Genomic DNA, 27,287 nt, shown 5'->3' with positions numbered 1-27,287 from the left:
CATAAGCCTTTGAGGTAAACCCCATTTTCGTGACCATTGTAGTGATGAAGAAAACTGGGATTTAAAGACTTAGCAACTTTCCAGATCACAGAATAACAAAGCGACTGAGGCAGGTTTCAAACCCAGACCTCGAAGATTCCAAAACGTGATGATTTCTCCCCTACACCAGATCAGCATCCCCCCCTCCCCCCCCATTAATCGGTGGTGTCCATTAAGCCCACCCACCTTTGAGGAGGGTGGGGCGGACAGGTTCGCTTGGACGAAAAGCAAAGTTGGCAAAATCTCTTCGAGTCTCTTTTAACTCTTAAGGTTTCCGCCGCGGGGTAGGCTCGGGGCTCCCGCACCCGGCGCTTTGGGACACGCGCCCTCACACCCCGGCGCTCGGCCACCTCCTCCCTGGCGGCACGTGGGTGGGGCGGGGGCTCCAGGGGGCGGCGGCCAATGGCCGCGAGGGGGTCAGAGTCGGTTCCCCGCGAGGGGCGCAGCGGTTGCTAAGCGCAGCGATGAGACGGATCCGGCGCCGGCAGCCCAGGGAAGGGGGAGGCGCGAGCGAGAGCGCGTGGGAGCGCGGAGGCCAGAGCCGGGAGGGGGAGCGAGCGGAGAGACACGCCGGGGAGGCGCGCGGGAGCGAACGCCCGCTCGGGAGCCGGAGCCCCGCGGCAGTGCGGCCGCGCCCCTGCCCGAGCCGGTGCGGCCGCCCAGCCCCGCTCCGCCCGCCGCCTTCTGGGCTCCCGAGGATGGAGGACTCCCGGGAGACGTCGCCGTCCTCCAACAACTCCTCGGAGGAGCTCAGCTCTGCCCTGCAGCTGTCCAAGGGCATGTCGATCTTCCTGGACGTAAGTACCTGGCGAAGGAGTTGGGTCGGCGGCCCCCGACCTCCACCCCCTCGTCGCGGCTTTCCTCTTCCCCTGGAGGAGGGTGGTCGGTCCAGGCGCTGATCAGCAGGTGTTTTGCACTCCCTCCCCCCACCCCGAACACCAGCGAGAACTACCTCCTACCTCGCTCCCCTGTCCCCCTGGAAATGCACCGAGGAAAATGCGGTAGAATGACTACCACCCAACTTGTAAAAAGGCTTGTCCTGCACCTGCAGCTCGGGGCTTAACAACCCTGAATGAATGGCAGAAGTTAAATTTTCCAACGGCGTGGGTTTCATTGGGGACTAGATCGGTAGCTACAACAATCTCTATTCAGGTGAATAGAGCGTTTTAAAGGGGCTAAGGGAGGGAGGGAACGTCATTAACTCAACTCATCTCTGATGTGACCTGTTTGCAGTTCCCCATCTCCCTGAAGCTCTTAGGCTACGGGGACAGCATTAGGGATTGCGATGCCTCGCCACCCTTCCCCAGCCCCACGGAGAACAATTACTTTGAAAACATACTTGTTTTTCGTTTTTAAAGCGGTGGCCAAGATCCCTTTCATGCTGTTACTTTTTTCACTGCCACCTCCTATTTTTCCGTTTTTTTCTCCTATTATTCTTCTTCCCTATACCTCTCCAAGTTTTCATTGCTATTCATCAATTCTAGCATTTGAATGTTCTTCCTTGGGGCCTCTCCCTCCCTTCGGTATTGATGCCCTTCCTTCATTTCTCTGATACTGTAATCGTTCTTTCTCTTTCTTTGTTTTCTTTTTTCTACCCTCACGCCAGGGTTGTTATCTGTACAGCAGTTTTGTTTCTTATTTATTTCTCAATTTTGCGTTACTGCCCCTTTCTGCTGTTTCTGTTCTTTATTTTTTTTCACCCAGCTCTTTGCTGTTAGGATTAGTGGTTTTCCTATCCCTCAGTTGCCTGCCGGCTTGGGCTCCCTCAGCCTCTGCGTTGTTACATATATGCTGTCCCCTGGAGGTAGTCGGTGGGGACAATTCTGGCCGCTTATTTAGACATGGTAGAAAATTGGCAAAAGGCATTGAGTGCTGCAAGCCCTTCACTGTTCCCTGAGATCATTTCTTATTAACATCCAGGTGTATTTAAAATGAAAATACATTTATTTGTGGAGAGATGAAACCATCAGGAAATCAACTCATTAGTACCATAATGGTGAAGCGGTTGTCATGAAGATAAGGGGGACAGAGTGAGGAGCCCTCCCAAGTGTCTTTTGAATGGATTAGCTGGGATTTTTTAATTGGGAGAGAAAACCATATTGATCATGAAGTCCGGTCAAAGGCAAATGTCATAGGTGAGACTCAGCTGCATCTCCTGGCAGCCTCCTCCCCTCCTCACCATGCAGTTCCAGGTGGGGATCCAGGCCTCTGTGGCCAGCCATCTTCTTCCCACCAAAACCATCTGATTCCCATTTTTTCTCTCCGGTTCAAGTCCCTTATTCTTCTGAGCCCTTATCTCTGCTTGGCTCTGGCCAGTCAGGTGATGTTTTGGCGCTAGTGGTCCAACTGGCTGCTATTATTCATTAAATTATTCATTACATCCTGCCATTCAGGGCCAAAAAGCCCGTGAGGAAGCCAGGCTGAGAGATGGAGGCACACTGCACACGGGAGAAGGGGATCTTCAGGGATAGCATCAGGGCCCCAGGAACTCACGTCTGTTAGGAGGTTGATGGCTAAGCTGCCATCAAAGAGACTCAAAGAGGGCAAAGGGACCCTCCATTCATACTGGCCTGATCTTCACTGGGTCCCCCAAGGATATCAAGTGCTTCTCTGTGACTTTTTTTGAAGCAGTTAACAAATCCTGGCGATACTGTGGAGATGAATGGATTGAGGTGTATAAATGGAAGTCGTCCTCTTTGACACACACACTAATCTTGGCCCAAGTGTTCAAACTGCTACTTGAAAAGAAAAGAAAAGAAAAAGAAAAAAGAGGAAATTAAAATCTTGTTTATTGTTGTATATACATGATTGTTCTCAAGCTCTGTAAATAAACAGCATCAGGTCCCTGTTCTGAAGGAACATGTGCTCTATGAATAGGATACCCTTGCCTTCTTGTATGTATTTCTAGAATTTAAAAATAAGAGTACAAAACTGATTTCACACAAGAGGTGTTGACATGCTTGTTTGTCAGGAAAACGCCAGTGTCTATATAAAAAAAAAAATGCCACTGGATTTTATCTCCAGTAGAAGAGATTTTGTTCACACTTTTTCTTTGAGATGTTTTGTGAAAAATCCAGCACTCTGGTGAAATCTGTGACATGAGAAAGGATTTGTTACTTAAGGATTTTTGAATTATTCATTTCTGGATCATATTGCTTTTAGCAAAAATAAAATGTGAAATATAAATACATAATTTACTCGATTTGTTTTCATGTATTCCAGTAGCACTGCTAAGAAAGATTGCTTTTTGAATTCTATGCGGATCATAAGTCGGTAATAGAGACTCCCTGACTCCAAAGAGGAACAGGAATGAAACCCGTCAGAGTCACCTGCGTCACCCGGACTGATTTCTGAATTTGAGGAAAACTTTGATTTTTAGTGTTTATCTTCCAAGGCCACTGTACTAACGAGTCCTCTGAGTGATTTTGAGGCTACCGTTGCTGACATGACTAGATATATCCAGCTGGTAAGAAACTAGCCGCAGATCAGAAAACCAGAGAGGGATTTGCCATACCGATTTGGCTTTTGCTTCATTTCCCTCATGTCCAAATCAGCAATCATGATGAGTATGCCGCTTAATTCTAGAAGTTGTTGCCTTCAGTGCAAGTGCATAGGATAAGAAAACTGAAAACAGATAAAGGAAGTGTGCTATATAAATTTGCACCATTATTGCTAGATCATTGTTCCCTATTGAATGCCTGGATCACAGTTGCCAAATCCACAGATGAATACAGAGACTGTTTCATTAGAAATCTAATTGATTTTATTCGATTCTGTCTAAAAAATGGCAGAATATATACATTATATATACATTATATATATTCATCATAAATACTCTTGAGTGCCCACTGGGGGGCTTAGGAAACCCAGGGCTGGTGCCAAGGCATCTGTGCTGTGCCCCCCTGCTACCCACAGGAGAGTGGCTTCACTGGGTTCCGTGCATAGCAACATGGAAGGACCAGGAGGAGGACAGTTCTTTTCCTTCTTAACACCTGCAATGCTGTCCGTCCCCAGGTTATTTCATTCCAGCTGACAGGGAATAAACTCTGATGTAGAATACTAGTCCATAAAGCATGTGGTCCCTCTTTGGAATCATTCTGTTAATCGACTCCGCTACTGTGCAAAGGGAGAAAATCAAGCCTTTCACATCATCCCCCGAAGCAAGATAAATCCGAAGTGAAGTTAGTTACAATTCCACCGCTTGATGCCACTGCCTTCTCCCCAACAGTTTTGTTTGCTTTTTAGCTGGAAAGGAAGTGGCCCTTCCTCATGTCGCTAGGGGCAGAAGTGGGGCCTGAAGGCGGTGAGGGAGAGAGATGATCTTCCTGTTTGTCTTCCCTTCCTTCCCCCGGCCAGGCATGCGCACTCACGCCCACTGAACAAAATGCACAGTGCCTGGCTGGTCAGGGACTTGGTGGAAATAAGGAAGAGTCTTCTTTTGCAAAGCTACTTAATCCTGAAGCCCTGTCTCTACACATGGATGGGAATATCTAAGAGGTGAGATGGACGGAGGACTGTCAGAGCAGAAACAGTTTTTCAGGTATAATGGTTCTGTGACCGAATTCTGTTAGAGCCATATACCTCCTATCTTGTCTAGCGCACCCTGGATAATTTGAGTGCGGTTGTTCTGTTGGGAGGATGGCAGTTAACCCTAATTGGCAAGGCAGATATCACTCCCCGAGGTTTAAGAGGCTGCAGAAGTAAGGGAAACTTCGCTTTAGTGTTACCATACATTTAAACCTGTTTTCTCACACAAGCCCTACTCCAGGCACAATTGAGACGATAAAAATGTTTGTGCTGATTACTTTTGCTCCATCCATTCCGTGGCCACTTCCCTGCATCCTATTTCGTGGAGGTCCTTCCTTCTGGAGGTCCAGGTCCACAGGCTATGATTTACCTGGTAGGTCTTCCCTTCTGGATGGTATCCCGTGTTCTGGATGAGAACCAAATTCCCTGCCCTATAGCCTCATCTCTCAGGAGTCTTCCTGGCTTATCTCATTACCTAATTTTAACCTGGGACACAGTAGAAAGCACTTAGCAGATATTAGTTCAGTAAATAGTGACAAATAGGCCTTGACGACAATATTTGCATCTTAACACCTGCCTTGAATAACCTCCGGTGAGAAATGAGACATTTTAATGAAGGCCGTCAAAGAATAGCCTTTAGGGTAAAGGATGCTGTTTGATAATCCGTAGATTGTTGCAAAAACACACCATGGCCTACATTTGAGTTTTAATTCTGACCCTAATATTTGCATCTATTTACCATGTATCTTGTGGTAGCAACTGGTAAGATTAGCCCATCCAGATTACTATGGTAGCATAGTGTAATGAACCCAGTTTTCATCTGCAGTACATTTAAAAAAAATTTCTTTAATGTTTATATATTTTTGAGAGAGAGCGAGAGAAAGAGAGTGCAAGTAGGGGAGGGGCAGAGAGAGAGGGAGACACAGAATCAGAAGCAGGCTCCAGGCTCTGAGCTGTCAGCACAGATCCTGACGTGGGGCTCGAACCCACCAACTGTGAGATCATGACCTGAGCTGAAGTCGACACCTAACTCACTGAGCCACCCAGGTGCCCCTGCAGTACATTTTTTTATTAGTCTGTGGGCTCAGAGGCAAAATTTGAAGCAGAGACCGTTCTGTTCATATTTCATTACAAAGAACTGTCTTAATAAAGCCACTGTCTTAATTTCATTGCTAAGAGGCTGAATGCTATTTAAGATACTGCTTTCTGAAATGAAATGATGGACGTCCTGGGTCCAACTCTCTGGTATGTGGTTATTCCTGTTCTAGTTACTTCGAACTCTTAGGGACACAATAGAGCTTGAAATAGAATCTTCGAGCATAGTAAAGGTAAGAATTAGGCTGTGTTTCATGTCTCCCTGACTCTCCGCTGGGGCTTCATAGTTTCAGGGAGGGGGAGGAAGCTGGTTATGATGGAGAGGTGGATTCCCCAAATCCCCACTAGAAATTAGCTCCGTGGAGTAAAAAGACTTTGTGTCCCATTCTGCTCTAAGCACAGAAGTTCTTACTACTACAAGCAGCTTTCTTGCAGTCGTTAAATAAACTTAGTTTATAAAGGGGGATCAATTTCTTATGCACACAAGTCAGGGGGGATACATATCTGTTGTTGGAAATTTTTCATAAGTGAGATTTTGGGTAATAATATTAAACTATTATAAGATTATAAAATGATTAGATTTAGCCATACTTCATCTTCATGAAGTCAACAGAAGGAAAGGAGGATACTTCTGTAGCAGAAAACAGGAAAACCGAAAACTTTGGTAATCAAAACTATTGCTAATCTTTCAAGCTGCCCACCAAGAAGTGATGACCTAAATGTACGAGTGGCTCTGGTTACTTCACATAACTGTCTGTTGCTCAGAAAAATGATCCTTGAATGCCCCTTTCATGTGATTCAAGGGTATCTTTGCAATATGATAAAGGGACATTTTCTCTGGTAGTATATATAACATAGCTGTGGTGTGCTATATTACCTGGATTGTTTTCCCCTTAGTAGACAGTGCCAGCTAGGGCTGATTTGATTGTTGCTAACAGAAAAAAAAATAACCTAAAGTATCTTAAGGTTTAAAACAATAATTTATTGGCTCCTGCAATGAGAAGTGGAGACTCTCGTAAAAATGGCTTGATCAGGAGCTCAGACAGTGTCATCAGGATCCGTTTTCTTTCAGTCTCTGGATGGACACTGCTGTCTTGAGGACTGGTCATGTCCAGTTCTAGGTTGTATAAATTTTCTGTGGCTTCTATGACAGTATACTGCACACACACGTGGCTTAAACAACCGCATTTGTTTTCTCACTTCTGGAGGCTGGGTCGATGATATCAAGGTATGGGGAGGACCTTTCCCTCTGAAGGCTCTAGGGGAGAGTCTGCTCAATGCGTGTCTCCTAGCTTCCAGGGTCAGATTCCTGTACATTCTTTGGCTTGCAGCTGTACCACACCAGTATCTGCCTCCATTACCATGTGGTCTCCCCTCTGTCTCTGCATCTCTGAATCTCTCTCTCCTTATAACGTCACCAGTCTTTGGATGTAGGGCCCACTCCAATCCAGGAAGATCTTACCTTCTTTTTTTAAAGTTTATTTATTTATTTTGAGAGACAGAGATAGAGGCAGAGAGAGACGAGAGAGAAAAATCCCAAGCAGGCTCTGCACTGTCAGCACAGAGACCGACGTGGGGCTCCAACTCCCAAACCGTGAGATCATGATGTGAGCCCAAGTTGGACGCTTAACCAACTGTGCCACCCAGGAGCCCCAGTAAGATCTTATCTTAATTTGATTAGATCAGCAAAGACTACTTTCAAACAAGGTCACCTTCACAGTTACTGGAGGTTAGAACTTCAGTGTTTGTTTTGAGGCCCACAGTTCAACCCATGACGTATATAACGTTAGAAGGGTGGACAGCAGCTTCTTACCTATATCTTCCCAAGTTCAGAGTCAGCAGAAGAGAAAGCGTGTCTCTTATGATAAGTCAGGCAAAACCATGACCTTACTGTGCTCATGCCTGAGTAGTCACTGTGGACTGAGTGATGTGACACCCTGTTTGCCAGGCCTGAAGGCTCTACCCAATCCTCGAGAGTAGAGAAAAGATAGATTTCCCAGAAGCAAATTTTGAAATCATGACTTAAGATACCTGATGGCCAAGCAGTTCTTATCCACCAAAGATAATATAATTAATGTGTAGAAGTAAAGTCAGATACAATATAGACACATGAGCTCTGTTTATCCATGATTTATAATTTTTTTGTTTCCATGGATTCCCATTTATTGAGATACAATTGACTTACATTAAATTGCGCCCATTTAAAGTGAAAAGTTGATAAGTTTTTACATATGTACATACCTGTGAAACCATTATGATAGTCAAGACAATAAATATAGCTACCACTCCAAAAACTTTTCCCATGTCCTTTTATAATAACCTCCCTGCTCATTTGTATGTAGCTCTTAATCTTCTTTCTGTCACTATAGATTAGTTTGCATTTTCTAGAGTTTTGTATAAATGGAATCATATAGCAGGTATTCTTTTTTGTCCTAGGGTTTTACTCAACATGATCACTTTGTGATCCGTCTGAGTTATTGTGTGTATTCAAGAACCCTTTCCTCTTTATTGCCCAATAGTACTCGTCGAGTGGATGTGCCACAGATTTATTTTGTGCAAAGGCATTGGGTTGTTTTCAGTTTTTGACTACTATAAAGAAACTTCTCAATTAGGAAACCTTTATTTAAAATTGGAATTTCTTTTATTTAATGGTGGGTGAATTATGTATGAATATGATGTTCACTGCAATTGCAAAAATGGTCATAATTTTTTTTCTTTTTCTTTTTCAGATACTGAGGAGAGCAGATAAAAATGGTAAGACCAAAAATCTGCAGTTTCTATTTATTAATCTCTTGCCTTTTAGATCACCTTATAAAGAATAATATGGAAAAGAGAGGAGAACCCAAGAAAATGGTACATAAAACGTCAGCCTCTTGTACTAAGAATTTTAGGCAAGTTTATGGCTCCAGATATTCATGGGAAGCTGAAAGAGATACATACATTTGACAGGAAGATGGAATTTATGCCTTGAAGTGAGGAGCTGTCATAGCTCTGGCTTTTCCCTTTTATGCTTTAATTTTAAAGTAATAACAGCTTCTAATCATTGCGTGTCTACTATGTGCCAGGCCTTGGGCCAAGTGCTTTGAGTTATTTCTTAGAGTTAACAAGATATAGATCTGAGACTTGAACTTGGGTCTGTGTGGCACCAAAATCTTGGCTGTCCACACCAAACTTCATAGTGGCCTTGGGGGCTGCTGTTGTGCTCTAAGCTAGTTACCTACAAGCCTGCATTGCCAGACTGACCTCCACTCCATGGCTCTTGGCCATAGCTCTTGCATTTGAATTATATGCACTAGACGTAATAATCTATAGGGACAGAGCAGTAGGTTGAAACTAGTATAAAAAGATTGTTCTGTCAGAGGAACTACGATTTAAATGATGCTTGCACAAAGTCCGATTATAAGCTGTCATAAGCAATATCCTTTGACTCATCCCACTGCAAATTTTGTTCCATGGAATGCCAAATTAGAGCTTATTGAGTTAATTTTGCTGCTGTAATACAAGTACAGTATAGTACAAGTATAGTATAGAGCTATATTCTTGACAAGACTTTTGTGACAAATTTAGGATACAAAAAGTCCTTTCCTTTTCTTGAAATCCGATTTCTTATCTGTGGGGAAGGATTACAGGCAGAGTCCAGGTCTGACACTTTAAAAACATTTGTTGTGGTCTAGTTAGCCCTTAAGCAGCCAGATCAAGAAAAGCTTGATTGCACTGGATAGCTTTTCACACAACAGAAAAGATATTAACCCCAGGAGTTGCTGTCATATGAGGGTCTGTTCCCCAACCCGGATATTTCATTGGGCCTGTCCATTAGAATGTTTTCTCAAATTAGGGTGCACTGGTTAATATATTATCAATTCAGAGGGGCTTTTTTCCACCTGAATCACTTGATTGATTTTTAAGACGGATGTAACGATGCTGTTATCTTGTCTTCTCATCCCACTTGTTGGCCTTATGCCTGACATCCAAACCCAGTGATGCCTGAAGCACGACTGAATAGTCCCTATGGCTCCACGCTAGTTGCCTCATATATTAGCAGCCATTTCTAGTTCAGATATGCCTTTTCTCTCTCTCTACCCAGGCTCCTAGTTTTCTCAGGCTACACCTTCCTTTCCTTGGACCCCCGGCTCTCATGGAGGGTCCTTATTACCTTTGTATATACCACTCTTCTCTCCATTACAACTCACCTCTTTTGGTGGCTTGCTGTCATAATCTGTAGTCATAATAAAAAGCACCTGAAAAACCAGTTCACGATTTACTGTAGTTTATGATAACCTCATATGTTCTGCTATGAAGAATGGTCACTCGGTCAAAATAGGATAGATCAGGAGAGATGGGAGTGCTTTGATCTAAAAGCCCGGTGTGGTCCTGTTCGGTCCCCTGTTTTTTTCATCTGCCTCCTTGCTCCCTCTCCTAATGTGCTCTCAAAGCCGCCTGCCCTTCCGCTCTTATTCCCACATATTCACCACGCGTCCTCTTCTGTAGCCCTCCCAAGCACTAGGGATTCTCTGAGCATCGCTCCATCTGTCACCCTTCTGTGGTGGCGTCCTTGCTTTGACTTCCACCTGTTCTGCCCTTTCCGTGCTTAGCCAGCTTGCACACTCTCCTGTATTGATGTCATTCCTGCTCAGAAGGCACCTTATCTGAAAAGCCTTCCCCAGTTCCCCCTTGCAGGCCCCCAACCTCTCTCTCTGTGCTCTGCACACTTTGGCTTGTATTGCTTATTCCCTTTTGTGAGGACTACAGTTGTTTGCTGGTGATTCTACTTCTCTAAGCCAAACTTGCCTCTCTTGGACAAGGAACTTGGCTTAGGTGTAGATACCACGCCCAGCCAGTCCTGGGGACTCCGTGGATGTTCATTTAACAAATTAACGACGATTAATGACATTTTTCTCCATTACCCATCTCCTGCCTCTCTGTCTACTCTTTCTCCTGCCTTGCTCTTCTCCCTAATTCTCAGTGTAAAGTGAGGGGAAACAGAGACAGGACAGTCTGGGTTTAAGTCACAGCTCTGGCACCTAGTAGCATTATGGCTTTGGGTAAGCAACAAACTCTTCACCCTCTGCTTTCTCATCTACAGAATAGAGATAATAGCACCTACCTATGTCATGGGGTTATTATGAATAGTAAGTGACACACATATGTAAGGTCCCCAGGGAAGTGCATGGTACATAGTAATAACTTATACCTGCTCATTTTGCCACTATTTTTATGATCAATGTGATCAGTATCACTATTTAAAGCTTGAGCTATTTTGAGGTTGTGATGCCTTAGCTATTGGAGACACTTGGTGACATTCCAGTCATTTCTATTTCAGTGGAGTTTAGTGAGAAAAAAAAAGAGAGACTATTTACCATATATTCAGAATTGGAAAAGGGAAAAAGAATTGTGGATAATCTAATGTAAATGAGAAGATACCAACATTAAAAAACCATCTTTCTGAACCATGTGTTCATCCCATTCTGTATTTGCAAATAAACAGCTGCTACATGTACGTGATCTCTGGGTAACAGACCCTCATATGACAGAATCCCTTATGGACTGCATAATTGGCAATGGAATAACAAAGGGGGTAAGAGGTGTTATTCAGTATCAGCTTAATATGATACTTAGCCTACCAGATTTAGCTTTTGGGATCTATCTGACATGAGAGAAGCTGCTGGAGAAACTGGGAAAAAATACATGATAGCAATTAGCTATAATAATGGTGTCTCAGAGAGATTTGTTTGGTTTTGGTTATTGTTTTAAAATCATAGGCTAGGATCCTAGACATAAAGACAGACCTCAAAATAGGATAGGAGAGATATGAGTGCTTTGATCTAAAGAGCCCAGAATGAAATCTAGAAATGCAAAGCTCCTGAGAAGGCTTACTTATATGCAGGTAGAATGAAAATGGAAATGATTCATGGGTATTTGCAAAGTTCGCAAAAAAAAAAAAATTAACCTTAGAAAAAGGCAAAATGGAAAGGCTCATAGTAATTAACACCACAGATTCTATTTCACATAGCACCAGGCCCACCGCGGGGAGTAAAATGCCTGCCACAACATAGGTGCTCAGTCAGTACTTGCAAATCTATTTGCAAGAGGTGCATATCCAACAATATGATACTGAAAACTGAACAAGAAACACAACCTTATAGATCAGTCCATCAAACTAAGCATTGTTGTTACTTATCTGTTGTTTATTAATTAATAGTTATTAGCTAAAATTCGTTGAGGACATGTTTTAGACTATGTCCGATTACAGGTGCTTTATATACATTGTCTTCAGTTGTGAAAAGTCTATAGAATAAATAGTTTAGAGCAGTGGTAAGAACACTGGCATTGGTTTAATGACTTAGAGCAAATCATTCAATTTCCCCTTGCCTCCGTTTCCTCAGCTGTGAAGGGGGGATAATATTGTTTCTCTCAGAAAGCTGTCTTGAATAGTAAATGAAATTTTGCCTGTACATAGTAATTACAAAGATATCAATCCATCAAGAAGCTATAACATTTTAAAATATTTATGCACCCAATATAGAAGCAACTAAGTATATAAGGCAAATTTCAGCAGACCTAAAGGGAGCAATGGACAGCAATAGAATCATACTAGTGAACATTAATATACCACTTGCATCCATGATGTTGATGATTTTCTGAGACGATCAATAAGAAAACATTCTGCTTTAAACAACAGACCAGATGGATTTAATAGATGTATACATAGCATTCGTTCCGAAAGCAGCAGCAGAATACACATTTTTCTTGAGTGCACATGGAACATCCTCTAGGATAGATTATATACATGTTAAGTCACGAAACAAGTCTAAATAAACTTAAGAAGATTGAAATCATATCAAGCATCTTATATGACCACAGTGATGTGAAACTAGAAATCAATTACCAGAATAAAACTGGAAAATCACAAATATATGGAGACTAAACAACACACTACAAACAACCAATGGATCAACAAAGAAACCAAAGGAGAAACTTAGAAACTACCTTGAGACAAATGAAAATGGGAATACAACATAACAAAATCTATGGGGTGCAGCAAAAGTAGTTCTAAGAGGGAAGTTTATAGCGATATAAACCTACCTCAGAAAACAAGAAAAATTCTCAATCTGACTTTACACCTAAAGGAACTAGAAAAAGAATAAATAAAGCCCCAAGTTTAGTAGAAGGATGGGGCTAATAAGTATCAGAGTTGGAATAAATGAAATAAAGACAAAAAAGACAACAGAAAAGATTGATTAAACTAGGAACAGATTTTTTGAAAAGATAAAAAGACCTTTAGCTAGACTCAGTAAGGACAAAAGGGGGCTCAAAAAAATAAAATCAGCATTGAAGAAAGAGAAGTGGCAACTGATACCAAAGAAATACAAAGGATCCTAAGAGACTATATGAACAATTATATACCAACAGATTGGACAACCTAGAAGAAATGGATAAATTCCTAGAAACATACAATCTTCCAAGACTAAATCATGAATAAAAGTCTGAATAGACTGATTACTAGAAAGGAGATTAAATCAATAAAAAAAACCCAAAAAAACCTACCAACAAATGAAAGTCCAGAACCAGGTGGCTTTACTTGTGAATTCTACCCAACATTCAGATAAGATTTAATATCTGTTCCTCTCAAACTCTTCCAAAAACGTTGAAGAGGCAGGATTGCATCCAATCTTATTTGATGATGTCAGCATTAATTACCCTGATACCAAAACCAGACAAAGATACCACAAAGATGTAAAATTATAGGCCAGTATTCCTGATAAACTTAGATGTAAAAATTCTCAAGAAAATATTAGCAAACTGAATTCAACAATACATTAAAAAGATCGTATACCATCATCAAGTGGGATTAATCCTAGGGATTCCAGGATGGTCCAACACCCAAATAATCAATCAACATGATATCCAATTTTAACAAAAGGATAAAAATCATATTATCTCCTCAATAGATGCAGAAAAAGCATTTGACATAATTCACCATCCATTTATGACAAAACCTCTCAACAAAGTTGGACTGTAGACTATTTCAATATATAAAGTCCACAAAGACCAGCCCACAGCTAACATTATACTCAATGGTGAAAAACTGAATGGTTTTGCTTTAAGATTAAGGACAAGACAAGGATATCCACTCTTGCCACTTTTATTCAACATAGTAGGAAGTCCTAGCCAGGGAAATTGGTCAAGAAAAAGAAACAAAAGGCATCCAGATCAGAAGGGAAGAAGTAAAACTCACTATTTGAGGGCAACATGATTTTACAAATAGAAAACCCTAAAGTTGCCACCAAAAAATGTGTTAGAGCTAAGGAGTGGATTCAGTAAAGTTTGGGTACAAAAGCAATATACAAAAATCTGTTGCATTTTTATATACTGAAAATGAACTACCAGAAAAAGAAATTAAGAAAACAATCCCATTTACAGGTGCATCAAAAAGAATAAAATACCTAAAAGTAAATTTAACTAAGGTGGTGAAAGACCTGTGCAGACATTAATGAAAGACATTAATGAAATTGAAGAAGACACAAATAAATGGAAAGATACTCTGTGCTAATAGATTAGAAGAACTAATATTATTAAAATGTTTATATTACCCAAAGCAATCTACAGATTCAAAGCATTGCCTCTCAGAATTTTGGTGGCATCTTTCAGAAATAGAAAAAAATAACCTTAAAATCGGGACAGAACTACTACTGGCATTAAAAACACTCATATAAGAAGTTCAGGTTGAATTTGTGTGTTTGGGAATATTTTGAAGACTTCATTGGATCCTTATGTAACCAATGTTAATAGATTAGTAAGACTTGGTAAGAGCCTTTCAACGTGGCTGCCCATAGTTTGGTTTATTCAGTTAACATGTGTAAATATGACCTCAGGTAGAGGGGTAAAACACAGGTTTGATAAATGGGAATATTTTCTCTGAAGATAGGGAAACTTTGAGAGTACCATCCAGAGGTCTGTGGTTCTATTTCCTGTATCTTGCTAACAAGGCTCTTTTGATATGAGCTAGTTAGTTAAGAATCACCGGCCACACAGGGAGCTCTATAGCCCCTCCGATATTTTACTCGGGGATCTTAGCCCCAAACAAGGATAAAAAGATTAAAAGCTGGGCCCTGGAAATCAGGATTATTGGCATGAGGCCGATTTTTATTTCATAATCTCTCACTGTTTTCTCAAAATGTTTTGGGAACATCGGTGTAACTGAGAATCCAGTAACTAATTGCAGAGCAGTAGGGATCAGATATGGCACGATACTATATTTACACTCAGGCGTCTGCAAACTTGCAAAACCTTCAACTGTACACCTACCAGCTTGAAAGTCAAAGCAAAGTCTAGTAAGAGCTATCTAAAAAAAGAAATAAAATCTCATGGCCGGACAACGACCCAGGAAGAAGTGGCTCATCAGGCAATACAACATGTGGGAGTGCATGAGTGCAAGTTCCGACTATGATAATTTTTTCACAAAATAAGGAAAAACAAATTTTCTATTTCCACAGTATGGTTTTTTTTTTTTTTTCTAAAATACAAAGCAGTTTCACTCTCATAAATGTGTTGCTTTTCTGCCAAAAGCAGAAAACTGTGAAAATTCTTATCTTTACTTAGCTGGGCTGATCAGCTGTCATAGAAACAAACAGAGAATTTCTATTCAAATTACTGAGCCCACAACATGAATGCCATGGGCAGCCAAAGGGTCAGAAGTCAGAACCTGCTCTGATAGCAAATCCTACAGTGTATATAGTGCAAGGTGTCCCCTCTAAAATGTGGCCTCTACCATAAGTGTTGTCTGTAATCTAGATCTGTCGGTTAGCAGCCCAGAGTTCCTTTCTCTTTCTGTTCTGCAGTGAATCATCTCCTCTACTCCATCTAGTTACAGTTAACTGTAACTATAGTTAAGCTAGGCTTTGTCGTCAGATGTCCTGGGTTCAAATTCCCATTCCTCTCTCTCTCTGTGATCTGAGCAAATTATTTTACTTCCTCGTTTATAAAAAGGAGATAAAAACTGTAGGTCTCATTGGGCCCCTGGGTGGCTCAGTCAGTTAAGCCTCTGACTTCGGCTCAGGTCATGATCTCAAGGCTCATGAGTTTGAGCCCTGCATCGAGCTCTCTGCTGTCAGCCCAGAGCCTCCTTCGGATCCTCTGTACCCTTCTCTCTCTGCCCCTCCCTGGTTCATTCTCTCTCTCTCTCTCTCAAAATAAATAAACTTAAAAAACAACAGCAACAACAATACCTCTCACACAGGCTTTTTAAAAGATTAAAAGAAATAATACGGATTTTTTTGAAAGGTGCCTGTCCCTTAAAAAGTTTTTTTTTTTAAATAAATGTTACCTATTTTTATTTTTTTATCCTGCTTATTCTTATTTGGTGGGATAATTACAATGGCCCGCCCACCCTCCCATTGGTGCTGAATTGTTTTCCTGTCAGTGCCTAGATGTTCTGTCCATGATGACCTTACTGAGCCCTCATAGCTGCCCTGGCTCTTGCCCTACGTTTGCCATGGTCATTCAGCTTTGCCTATTGTTTGTAAATCAATAATCCTAATATAATTTCTCATGTGTGCTTAGAGTTGGCCCTGAATGCCCAAGACACCCTTTGGGTTCTATACTCCAACACTGAAAACTAGGGAAACTGAATTCATTTTTATTTATGGTTTTTAAAGAAAATAGTGAAAGCATTGGGAAAAACTGAAATGTATGTGATGCATTCAGCATCTGAGGTTCTCTCAGGTATCAAAAGTGTTGCGATGCTGGATTTCGTTGGCTCCGTCTTCATGATGTCAAAATGACCAGTGGGTCCATGTATGTATTTCAAAGTAGAAATATTTTGGTTTCTTCCAACTGGTTATTACTTACACTTTTAAAAATGTTTTATTAGAGGGGGAGCCTGGGTGGCTCAGCTGGTTAAGCGTTCGACTCTTGATTTTGGCTCAGGTCATGATATCATGGTTCGTGAGATTGAGCCCTGCGTGGGGCTCTGTGCTGACAGTGTGGAGCCTGCTTGGGATTCTCTCTCTCTCCCTCTCTCTGTGCTCCTCCCTGCATGCGCGCTCTCTCTTCCTCTTTCTCCCAAAATAAATAAACTTAAGAAAAAAATAAACAATATCCCATTTGTTCCAGGATAAAACCCAGACTCCTAAGCATGGTACCACTTACCCAGCCTCTTCTCCCTCCATTCTCTCTGAAGGACACTGCCCGTAACTCCCCCAGCCCCCAGCATCTAGACATGCACCACTTCCTCTGACCTTCATCCTTCTGGTTTCAGCCTAAGTTTATCTCTCCCATGAAGCCCCTTCTGCATTTGGTTTGATAGAAAATGGCCTAGGAGTCAGGGGTGGATGTGTAAGCTAATTCTGCCACGTGCAAACTGTATAGTTTGGGGTAAGTACTTAAAGATTTCTGCTTGGCTTATAGGGCTGTTGTGAGAATTCAGTGAAATAACAATTAAAGTACCATACATATGGCAAATATACATTCAGTAAATATTAGTGCCTTAGCCTGACTACCCACCATTCTCTCATCTATAGTTTCATTGCATTTTGTATATACCATTTATCACATTGTACTGAATAGTTTGGGTAGGTTCCCCTACCCCCTATTAGATTGGAAGCTCTTTGAACGCAAGGAATTTTATATCTTTGTATCCCTAGTAATTAGTATAATGCTTGATTTATTATTAGTATTTTGTAAACATTACTGAATTGCTATTGGGCCATAGAGGAAGGTAAGTCTAATTCTGCTGGGGGTGTTGGGAAAGCCGCCTCTTGAGCGTACTTCATGCGAGTGTAGGTTAGATGGGGGACAGGTAATCCCAGGTAAAAAGAAAAGCAAGTACAAAGGCACACGCACACTTGAAAAGTACATAGGAATTAGTTACTGAACACAGTTTCTCAGTTTGTGAAACTTTATCCTGAATACCTACCATGCTCATGTCTGAAAGCACACTCTCCATCCCAGCTGCCCGGCTTGCTGCAGTAGCATTTCCCAACTCTGGAAATGCTACCATTATTCACTACTTGCTCCAGCCGGAAGTTTCAGAGGCTTCCATGATTCTGAACCTCTAAAAACCCCACATCTAATCCATTAGTAGACCCCGTTGGCTCCACCGTTAAAATACATTCAAAATGAAGTCACTTCTCACGACTTCCAAATCTCTACCCTAGTTAAAGCTGCCAGAATTTTACACCCGGGCTGCCACAAAACCCTCCAGATTAGAGCTGTTGAAAGCGTCAATAAATCCATGGTAAAGGTAATAAAGAAATTGAACTCGATATTTTTGAATGTATTATTAGCAAAGAGTTGGTAATTAGTTGAAAACATTAAGACAGATGAAGGTATTTAATAGTATATACTTATGGCTGAGGGCAGGAAGGCAGACTTGTAGTTTCTGGCTTGGGTAATGAGACTGTTCTTTATGTTGAGAGTGTCTTCTATATTAAAAAATTTTTTTTGTAATATTGGGGTCACTTTTAGTTATGAGAGCTCAGTTATGAACATCTGTTGCTATTAATGAGAGACATGTCTTTTTTCTCAATGTTCTAAGTCATGCCTAAATTATTAAAAATCAAACACTTGTACATTACTAAGACTTATATGGCCATGAGAGAATTGGTTTGAACTTCAAAGAAAATATTATAGTAATAACAGCAAAAAAAAAAAAAGATGCCTATATGTCAGATGCTCTGCTAGCATAATTTTATTTCATCTCACAACAGTCTTACAAGGAAGATAATATTATCCCAGTTTTACTGATAAGTAATCCGAGACATAGATAACTTGTTTAAGGTCACAGAACAAGTAAATACAATTTATATTCAGATTCCCCTCTAATCTAAAAGTCCTAGTACTTAGCCCAAGCTGCTTCATCTACTGTGACTCACCTCCATAGTGGGGTGAAGCTGTTGAAATATCCGTCTTTCCACATGCATAATGCTAAGTGATTCATTGTAACTTAAAAACAAGAGACAAAAATGTATGGGATTATCTTGGTGATGATTCTGTTTGTAGGTGGCATAGTATAGTGGAGATCTGGAACCAAAAAGGACACCTTTGATCGTGGCTGTATTATTTGTTCAGTCACTCATTCATTCATTTGCCTAATATTTTATGAATCTTCTTTTTATGCTGGAATCTTCTTTTTATCTTCTTTTTATGCACCACCGTGCTAGGTGGTGGTAATGCAAAGATTCAAAAACACATAAACATGAGTGTACATTCACTAGGGTGTGGTCTTGAACAAATTAACATCTCTCAGCTTGTTTCCTCATTTGTAAAGTAAAAATAATAAAATTTAATTAGCAGCACTATTGTGAGATATATGCCAGGTAAATATATGTGGAGTCCCAAGGATTTTGTTTAGTATATTGTGAATATTCAAAACATGTCAGTTTCCTTCTACCTTCACTAATTTCATATGGGTTCTAAAGATATAATTTATGAAATTACCTATGAAGTAATTACGGAAGCAAACTGGGAACTGTGAGCTCTTACAAAGGCTTTATGTTGCTAGGACAAATTATATATTTGTGTAAGGAAAATAACTCCTTTTGGATTTTGGCACATAGATTTGGAGAAAACTTGGTCAATCACTTCTCAACAGTTTGGGACTTGAAGTAGCGAAGGGATATTGGACAATGCTGTCCTTTGGGAATTTAGCATCTTATTGATTAAAAAAAAAAATTCATACACAGAGAAAATTGAGTAACACTGTCATCAACAACACAAGAGGTATCACTAAGGCAAACAGATGCTAAATATACTAATGTATGAGTTCAGAGGAGGAAGAGTTCTTTGGCTTGGGTTTGCCTAGGTAAGCTTATAGAATAATTGTCCTCAACTAGATCTCTAAAGATGAGAAAAAATTGAGACAGCTGGGAAAAAAGAAAGATGCTTACCATCAGGACCAAGTCAGTTCAAAGTGCTCCAAACCCAATTCAGATTCGTTTTAGTGAAATAGGGAGTTAGTTGATTCTTATGACCGAAATACTCCAGAGATGGTATAGAGGCACGGTTGTACTTAGGTGTCAGGAGTCACTCTCCTTTCCTGCCTCCTTCCCTCTCTCTCCATCTCAGGTTTGGTTTTCCTCTGGTTGGTTTACTTTCAGGTAGGCTTTCTTACCAGGAGAGGCAAGATGACTCCTGGAATGCATCCTACCAGTTCAACAAATGAGAATAAAAAGAGAATACCTCTCAATATTTTCTCTGGTTGATCAACTAGAGTCACATGCCTATTCTTTTATTTATTTATTTATTTATTTATTTATTTATTTTTATTTTTAAATATGAATATTGTCAAATCGGTTTCCATACAACACCCAGTGCTCATCCCAACAGGTGCCCTCCTCAATGCCCATCACACCCTTTCCCCTCCCTCCCACCCCCCATCAACCCTCAGTTTATTCTCAATTTTCAAGAGTCTCTTATGGTTTGGCTCCCTCCCTGTCTAACTTTTTTTTTTCCTTCCCCTCCCCCATGGTCTTCTGTTCAGTTTCTCAGGATCCACGTAAGAGTGAAAACATATGGTATCTGTCTTTCTCTGTATGACTTATTTCACTTAGCATAACACTCTCCAGTTCCATCCACATGCCCGTTCTTGAAGCAATAACCAAGAGAAGGAATGAACTGATTTTTCCAGGCTTGGATTACACGTGCATTTCCAGAGCGGCGTGAGCTGCATAAAGCCTCACCTAAAATACTTGGAATGAGAGAGTGGGCAGGTGATCTGTCAAGTGAAAACCAAAGTATTTTTACCAAAATAAAGGAAAGTAGATGTTGACCGGGCAAAAATACTATATTCCTTTTTGAAAAGGTAAACTAGTTGGAAAAGAGTTATTATCTATTAGAAACAAAGGTTTAAAGAGGGGCGGAAGAAGCAATTGAATTGTGTATTGTATTTTTTTCTAAGTCTAACACCTGTATTAAAACATTTAGTTTTTCATCTTGCAGTAAAATTGGCCTACAAATGGGGTATTCCTTACATTGCTAATTTTGAATCCATATTCTCTACAAATGCCTAAATGTTCCTCCAACAAAAGTTTCATCTGTCATTCTACAAAAGACTGAGTATATGGGGTGGGAGTGGGGGTTGTTTTTCTTGGCTTTCTCCCAGTTTCACCTAAAACATTGCTATTAATTTCTCTGTGGAAGTGACATTAAACAGATATATTTTTTTACTAAGTTAGAAGCACATTCTTTCTAGCCATGAAAAATTAATATATACTCATTACTTCAAGATGAAGACAGTTTTCATATTCCCAACACAATTTCAAGTGACAAAATTATTTTGATATAACAAATGAGCTTTCCTGATAAAGAATCTAAATATTTGGGGGGGCGCCTGGGCGGCTCAGTCGGTTGAGCATCCGACTTCGGCTCAGGTCATGATCTCACAGTTTGTGGGTTTGAGCCCTGCATCAGGCTCTGTGCTGACAGCTTGCTCAGAACCTGCAGCCTGCTTCTGATTCTGTGTCTCCTTCTCTCTCTCTGCCCCTCCCTGCTCATGCTCTCTCTCTGTCTCTCAAAAATAAATAAATGTTAAAAAAACATTTAAAAAAAGAATCTAAATATTTGGTATCAAGTCAGTGAAGAGCCAAGCATTTAACTGAATTATTCAGTTTTCTACCTGAGTTTTGGGCACTCGGCAAATTTTACACTGATTGCAGTTTTAATGACCTTCCAAAAATATGTCCCCAGAGATGTGCTTTCAAGCACCACATCTGAATTTACTTCAGTTTTCTTCTACTCCTGGAAAGAAACGTAAGAATATATAACTACGTCATTATTGTGATGGTTATGGTCGATAAAATTTAAAGTAGAAATGCTTCAAAAAATAACAAGTCAATGTATTTTTACTTGTATAAGCGCCGATACCTAAAACACATTTCGTTCTCCCAGATGGTCTGTAGAAAACACAAGAACCAGGGTAACTTGTCTGGGGTTAAGAAAGTGAATTTGTTGAGTTGATTATTGAATTTAATGTATTAGATTTCAAGATATAATATGAATAAATATAGTTGATTTTACCATGTTGATAACATGGCAAATCAGTTTTTTATACATTATTCTATATAATTTTATATGCTATTGTATACATTTCTAAATAAACTTTTTAAAAAGCTTATTTATTTTGAAAGACAGTGAGAGAGAGAGCGAGCGAGAGCAAGAGAGCAATCATGAGTGTGGGAGGGACAGAGGAAGAGGAGAGAGAGAATCCCAAGCAGGCTCCACGCTCAGAGCAGAACCCGATGCGGGGTTGATTCCAAGACCCCGGGATCATGACCTGAGCTGAAATCAAGAGTAAGACACTCAACCAGAGGTAAAGAGCCTCCCAGGTGCCCCTAAATAAACTTTTTATTTTAGAACAGTTTTGTATTTCTGGAAAAACTGTGAAGCTGCTATAGAGAATTCCCATATCCCTAACATCCAGTTTCCCTTATTATTAACATTTCACATTAGTGTAGTACATATGTTATAATTAGTCAGAATCAATACTGGCTAACTAAAGCCAGTACTAACTAAAGTCCGTACTTTATTAGAGTTCCTTAGTTTTTCCCCAGTGTTCCTTTTCTGTTCCTGGATCCTAGCCACGATACCACATTGTGTTTAGTAACCATATCTTCTTAGGCTCAGTTTCTTAGCCTGTTTTGTTTTTGATGATCTTGACAGTTTAAAGGAGCACTAGTCTGGTGTTTTAGATGTCTCTAGATTGGGATTTGTTCGATGTTTTTCTCATGTGTAGGCTGGGGTTATGTCTTTGGGCGAGGAAGATAGCAAAGGTAAAGTGCCATCCCCATCGTATCAAAGATTTATATGGCCAGCATGATTTATGACTCTTGGCATTGGCCTTGATCACCTGGTTCAGGTAGTGTTTGGCAGGTCTCTGCACTGCAGAATTTACTCTTTCCTCCCCTTTCCATAACTTGACCCTGGAAGGAAGTCACCGTGGGCAGCCCACACCTAAGGAGTGGGGAGTTATGGTCCACCTCCTTGAAAACTGAGTATGTGCATGAATTATTTATAGTTCTTCTGCATGGGAGATTTGTCTATGCTCTCGTTTATATATGTATTTATTTATTCAATATTTATAACACTACAGACACATGGATATTTATTCTATGATTAATCCAGTACTACTCAATGTATTTTATTGTTCAATTTGTTTGTATTTTATTGTTCAATTTTATTGTCAATTTGGCCATTGGGAGCCCTTTTGGTAGACTCCTCCGTGCCTTTGACGTACCCTCATAATTGTGAGTCTTTTAGTACTTTCTTACTCTCTGGCCCTTCAGATGCTTCAGACTCATCTTTTATAATTCCTGCCCCAGTATGAGAATCAGTCGGTTCTCCAGGGATTCTTGATTTTTGTTTGTACTAGAGAATGGATATTAGAAACCCAAGATGTGGGTGGTAGACGTGTTCATTGTTACTGGGGTGCCATTGTTGCTTCTAAGCTCTCTCAGCTGATGGAGCAAGGAAATATAGATGTGTATACTAACCCAAGTATGTGTGCATTTCTACAAATATTTCTGTATGTGCACATATGTATCTATATTAAGCTAAACATGAGTCATGGTGGTATTTCAGACTTTAAAGCATTACCACATGGATTATTCTAGCCTCCTCCTTTAGCTTCTCAGTAACCTGCCCCTCCAACAGTGGGATACCTGGCTCCCCCAGTCAGCCATTCATTTACATAACTGTTCAACTCCAATATGCATGTATAGTACTCAGGATGTTTTACTTGTGCCCCTGTGGAAAACAACTTTATCAACTAGGGTCTAGTGCTTAAGTACCCCTTATTTTGCCTTTATGTGGACTCCATTCGTTTCCAAAGTTGCTTAGGTCAACACTGTTTTCCCTCATTGCCTTCAGTGAAGTTGTTTCTGTCTGTTTCTAGTACATTTAAATTATTTTGTCACATTCTCCATTCCGTCCTGGAATCCCCTGAACTCCTAAATGATTTTTAAAGAATTTCACACATTAAAGTTTATTTTTTTAATTTATTTATTAAAATCCAAGTTAGTTTCCAGTATAGTATTGGTTTCAGAGGTAGAATCTCGTGATTCATCACTTACATTTAACACCCAGTGCTCATCCCAACAAGTGTCCTCCTTAATGCCCCTCGCCCATTTAGCCCATCCCCTCACCCACAGTCCCTCCAGCAACCCTCAGTTTGTTCACTGTATTTAAGAGTCTCTTATGGTTTGCCTCCCTTTCTGTTTTTGTCTTAAAGTTTATTCTTTGCGCTATAAAGTTCTGTGGGTTTCAACAAATGCATAATGCCATATATTTATCATACCACGTCATGCAAAATAGTTTCCCCACCCTAAAATATCCCCTGTTTTTGTCCTTTCGACCCTCATTGCCCTGAACTCCTGGCATCTACTCATCTTGTGACTGTCTTTATAAATTTGTCCTTTCTGGGATGTCATAAAATTAGAATCATATACTACATAGACAGCCTTTTCAGACTGGCAAGTTTCATCCATGACTTTCTTTGGCTTGATAGCTTACTTTTTAAAAATCACTGAATAACATTCCTTTCTGCAAATGTACTAAAATTATTTGATCCGTGCACCTGCTGAAAGACATTTAATTACTTCCAATTGTTGGTGATTATGAATAAAAGTGTTATAAACATTCACGTGTAGTTTTTGTGCAGACTTAAGTTTTTGAGCAGTTGGGTAACTACCTAGGACCATGGTTGCTGCGTAAGAAAATGAAATGCCAAACTGTCTTCCAAAGTAGCTGCAACATTTTGCTTTTCCACCAGTAATGAATGAATGTTCCTGTTGACCCACATGTGAGCTAGGAATTGGTGTTGCTAGGTTTTTGTGGGTTTTTATTTTTTTTTTTTTTGAGGGAAACCATTCTAATGGGTATGTGGTAGCATCTCATTACTATTTAAATTATTAATGACAGTATTGAAAATATTTCAAATGCTTATTTGTCATTTGTATTTTTTGGGGGGACTTGTGTCTATTCAGATATTTGCCCACTTTTTTTTAAATTGGCTTTTTGCCTTTTTATTGCTATTTTAAGATTTCTATGTACATTATAGATATAAGTCCTTATTCAGATATGTTTTGCAAATACTTTCTCAGCCTATAGCTTGTCTTTCATTCTCTTAAGAGTATTTTATTTCACAGAGCAGATTTTAAAATTCTAATAAAGTCTAACTTACCTTTTCTTTCTTTCATGATTGTGCTTTTGGTGTTGTATCTAACACTCATCACCCAATCCAAGGTTTCTCTTATTTTGCATTTTATAGTTGGGTATGTGATCCATATTAAGTTAATTTTTATCATATCAAAGGTATAAACTCTGTGTCTAGGCTCATTTTTTTGCATATGGACATCCAGTTGTTTCTGCACCATTTTTTGAAAAGACTGTCCTTTCTCTAATTGCCTTTGCTCCTTTGTCAAAGATCAGTTGACTATATTAGTGTGGTTGTATTTCTGGTTTCTTGATTCTGTTCCATTGATTTATGCATCTGTTCTTTTGCCAAGACAACACTGGGGTGATTACTGTAGCTTATAGAAAGTCTTGAAATTGGGTACTGTTAAGTCCTCTAACTTTGTTTTTCCTCTCCAGTATTGTGTTTGTAATTCTAGGCCTTTTATCTTTCCCTATATACATGAGAATCAGTTTGTCTGTGCTATCAAATAGTGGCTGGGATTTGATTGCAATATTAGTCGCATTGATCAAAAGACAAAGGTGGGAAGAATTGCTACCTTAACAATATCGAGTCTTCTACACTATCTCTTCATTTACTTATTTAGATCTTACTTAGTTTCTTTCATCAGAGTTTTGTAGTTTTCTGCATTTAGATCCTTTATATATATATTTTTGGATTTACCTAAGTATTTCATTTGGGGGGTACTTTTGTAAATGGTATTGTTTTGGATTTTAACTTCCAGTTGCTTGTTACTGATATATAGTAAAGCAATTGACTTTGTATATTAACCTTCTACCCTGTGACTTTGCTATATTTCCTTTTTAGTTTCAGAGGTTTTGTTTGGGGTTGGGCTTTGTTTGTTTTATTTGCTGACTCTTTGGGATGATTTTCTACATAGACAATTATGCCATCTGTGAAGAAATACAGTTTTGTTTCTACCTTCCCAGTCTGTATGCCTTTTATTCCTGCTTCTTGTCATATTGCACTAGCTAGGACGTCCAGACTATTGTTAAGTAAGAGTGGTGAGAGAAGACATCTCTTAAGATCTGTTTTTGATCTTAAGAGGAAAGCTTCTACTTACCCACCATTTAGTGTGACTTCTGCTTTGGGATTTTTGTTGATGTTCTTTATCAGGTTGAGGAAATTCCTTTCTATTCCTGGTTTGCTGAGTTCTTATTATTAATGAGTGTTCAATTTCATCAAATGTTTTTTCTTCATCAGTTCATATGATCATATGATTTCTTCTTCTTTAGCCTGTTTATGTTGTGGGTTACATTGGTTTTTTTTTCATTTTTTTTAATGTTTATTTTTGAGAGAGTGAGAGAGATTGTGTGTGCACATGAGTGGGGGGAGGGGCAGAGAGAGAGGGAGACACAGAAAGTGAAGCAGGCTCCAGGCTCTGAGCTGTCAGCATAGAGTCCGACACGGGGCTCGAACTCATGAACTGCGAGATCATGACCTGAGCCAAAGTTAGACACTTAACTGACTGAGCCACCTAGGCACCCCACGTTGATTGTTTTTTCAAATATTAGTCCATCTTACATAACTGAACTAAATTCCACTGGCCTTTGTGTATAATCTTTTAAAACGTTGTTGGATTCAACTTGCTAATATTTGTTGAAGATTTTTACATCTATGTTCCTGAACAGTATTGGTCTACAGTTTTCCCTTTTTGTAACGGTTTTATCTAGGTTCGGATTAGGATAATGATGGATTCACAGAATGATTTAGTAATGTTATTTTGGCTTCTATTTTCTGGAAGACATCAGGAGAATTGGTGTCATTTGTTCCTTAAATATTTGATAGAATTTACCAGTAAATCCATCTGGGCAGGGCACTTTATTTTTCGTGAGGTTATTAATTATTGATAACATTACTTAAGTAGATATGGACCTATTAAGATTAAATGTTTCTTTTTGTGTGACTTTTGGCAGTTTTTGTCTTTCAATGAATTATTCCACCTCAGGTAAGTTATCAAGTTTGTGGGCATAGAGTTGTCCATAGTACTGTTTTATTAATTGTGATAACTTTTCTTTCATTTTTGATACTGATCATATTTGCTCTCTTTTTTTCCTTGCTTAGCCCGACTAGAACTTTACCTATTTTATTGATCTTTTCAAGGAATCAGCTTTTAGTTCTGCTGATTTTCTCTGTTGTTTTTCTGGTTTCACTTTCATTGATTTGTGTACCAATCTTTATTATTTATTTTCTTCTGCTTGCTTTAGGCTCAATTTACTCTTCTCTCTCCAATTTCCTAATGTGGAAACCTGGATATTGATTTTAGATATTCTATAATATATAAATTTATTTATATATTTATATAATATATTAAGTTAATTAAATATATAATCATGTTTACATAATATGTCAAATTAATATAATTAAATTATATTATATTTATATAAATATTTATATTTATATGAATATATAAACTTATTTAAAGATATAAGTCTTCCTC

General features: G+C 39.6%; 1 protein-coding gene across 2 annotated transcripts in view; it reads left to right on the top strand.

Annotated features, from left to right (window-relative positions):
* Nucleotides 1–486: 486 nt before the first annotated feature.
* NECAB1 (N-terminal EF-hand calcium binding protein 1) overlaps nucleotides 487–27,287 on the top strand; it is a 192,156-nt gene continuing 165,355 nt past the window's right edge. The window contains exons 1-2 of one of the 2 annotated variants that reach the window (XM_027064259.2): nucleotides 487–836; nucleotides 8,391–8,415. In XM_027064259.2, coding sequence (XP_026920060.2) covers nucleotides 504–836; nucleotides 8,391–8,415 — 358 coding nt within the window. In that variant the 5' untranslated portion in view covers nucleotides 487–503. The remainder of the gene's footprint in view (nucleotides 837–8,390; nucleotides 8,416–27,287) is intronic. The other variant, XM_015082867.3, reaches the window with a different exon arrangement.

Source organism: Acinonyx jubatus, chromosome F2 (assembly GCF_027475565.1).
Source record: "Acinonyx jubatus isolate Ajub_Pintada_27869175 chromosome F2, VMU_Ajub_asm_v1.0, whole genome shotgun sequence".
In the NCBI taxonomy this organism is placed as follows: domain Eukaryota; kingdom Metazoa; phylum Chordata; class Mammalia; order Carnivora; family Felidae; genus Acinonyx; species Acinonyx jubatus.
This window is presented reverse-complemented; position numbering and strand designations above follow the sequence as displayed.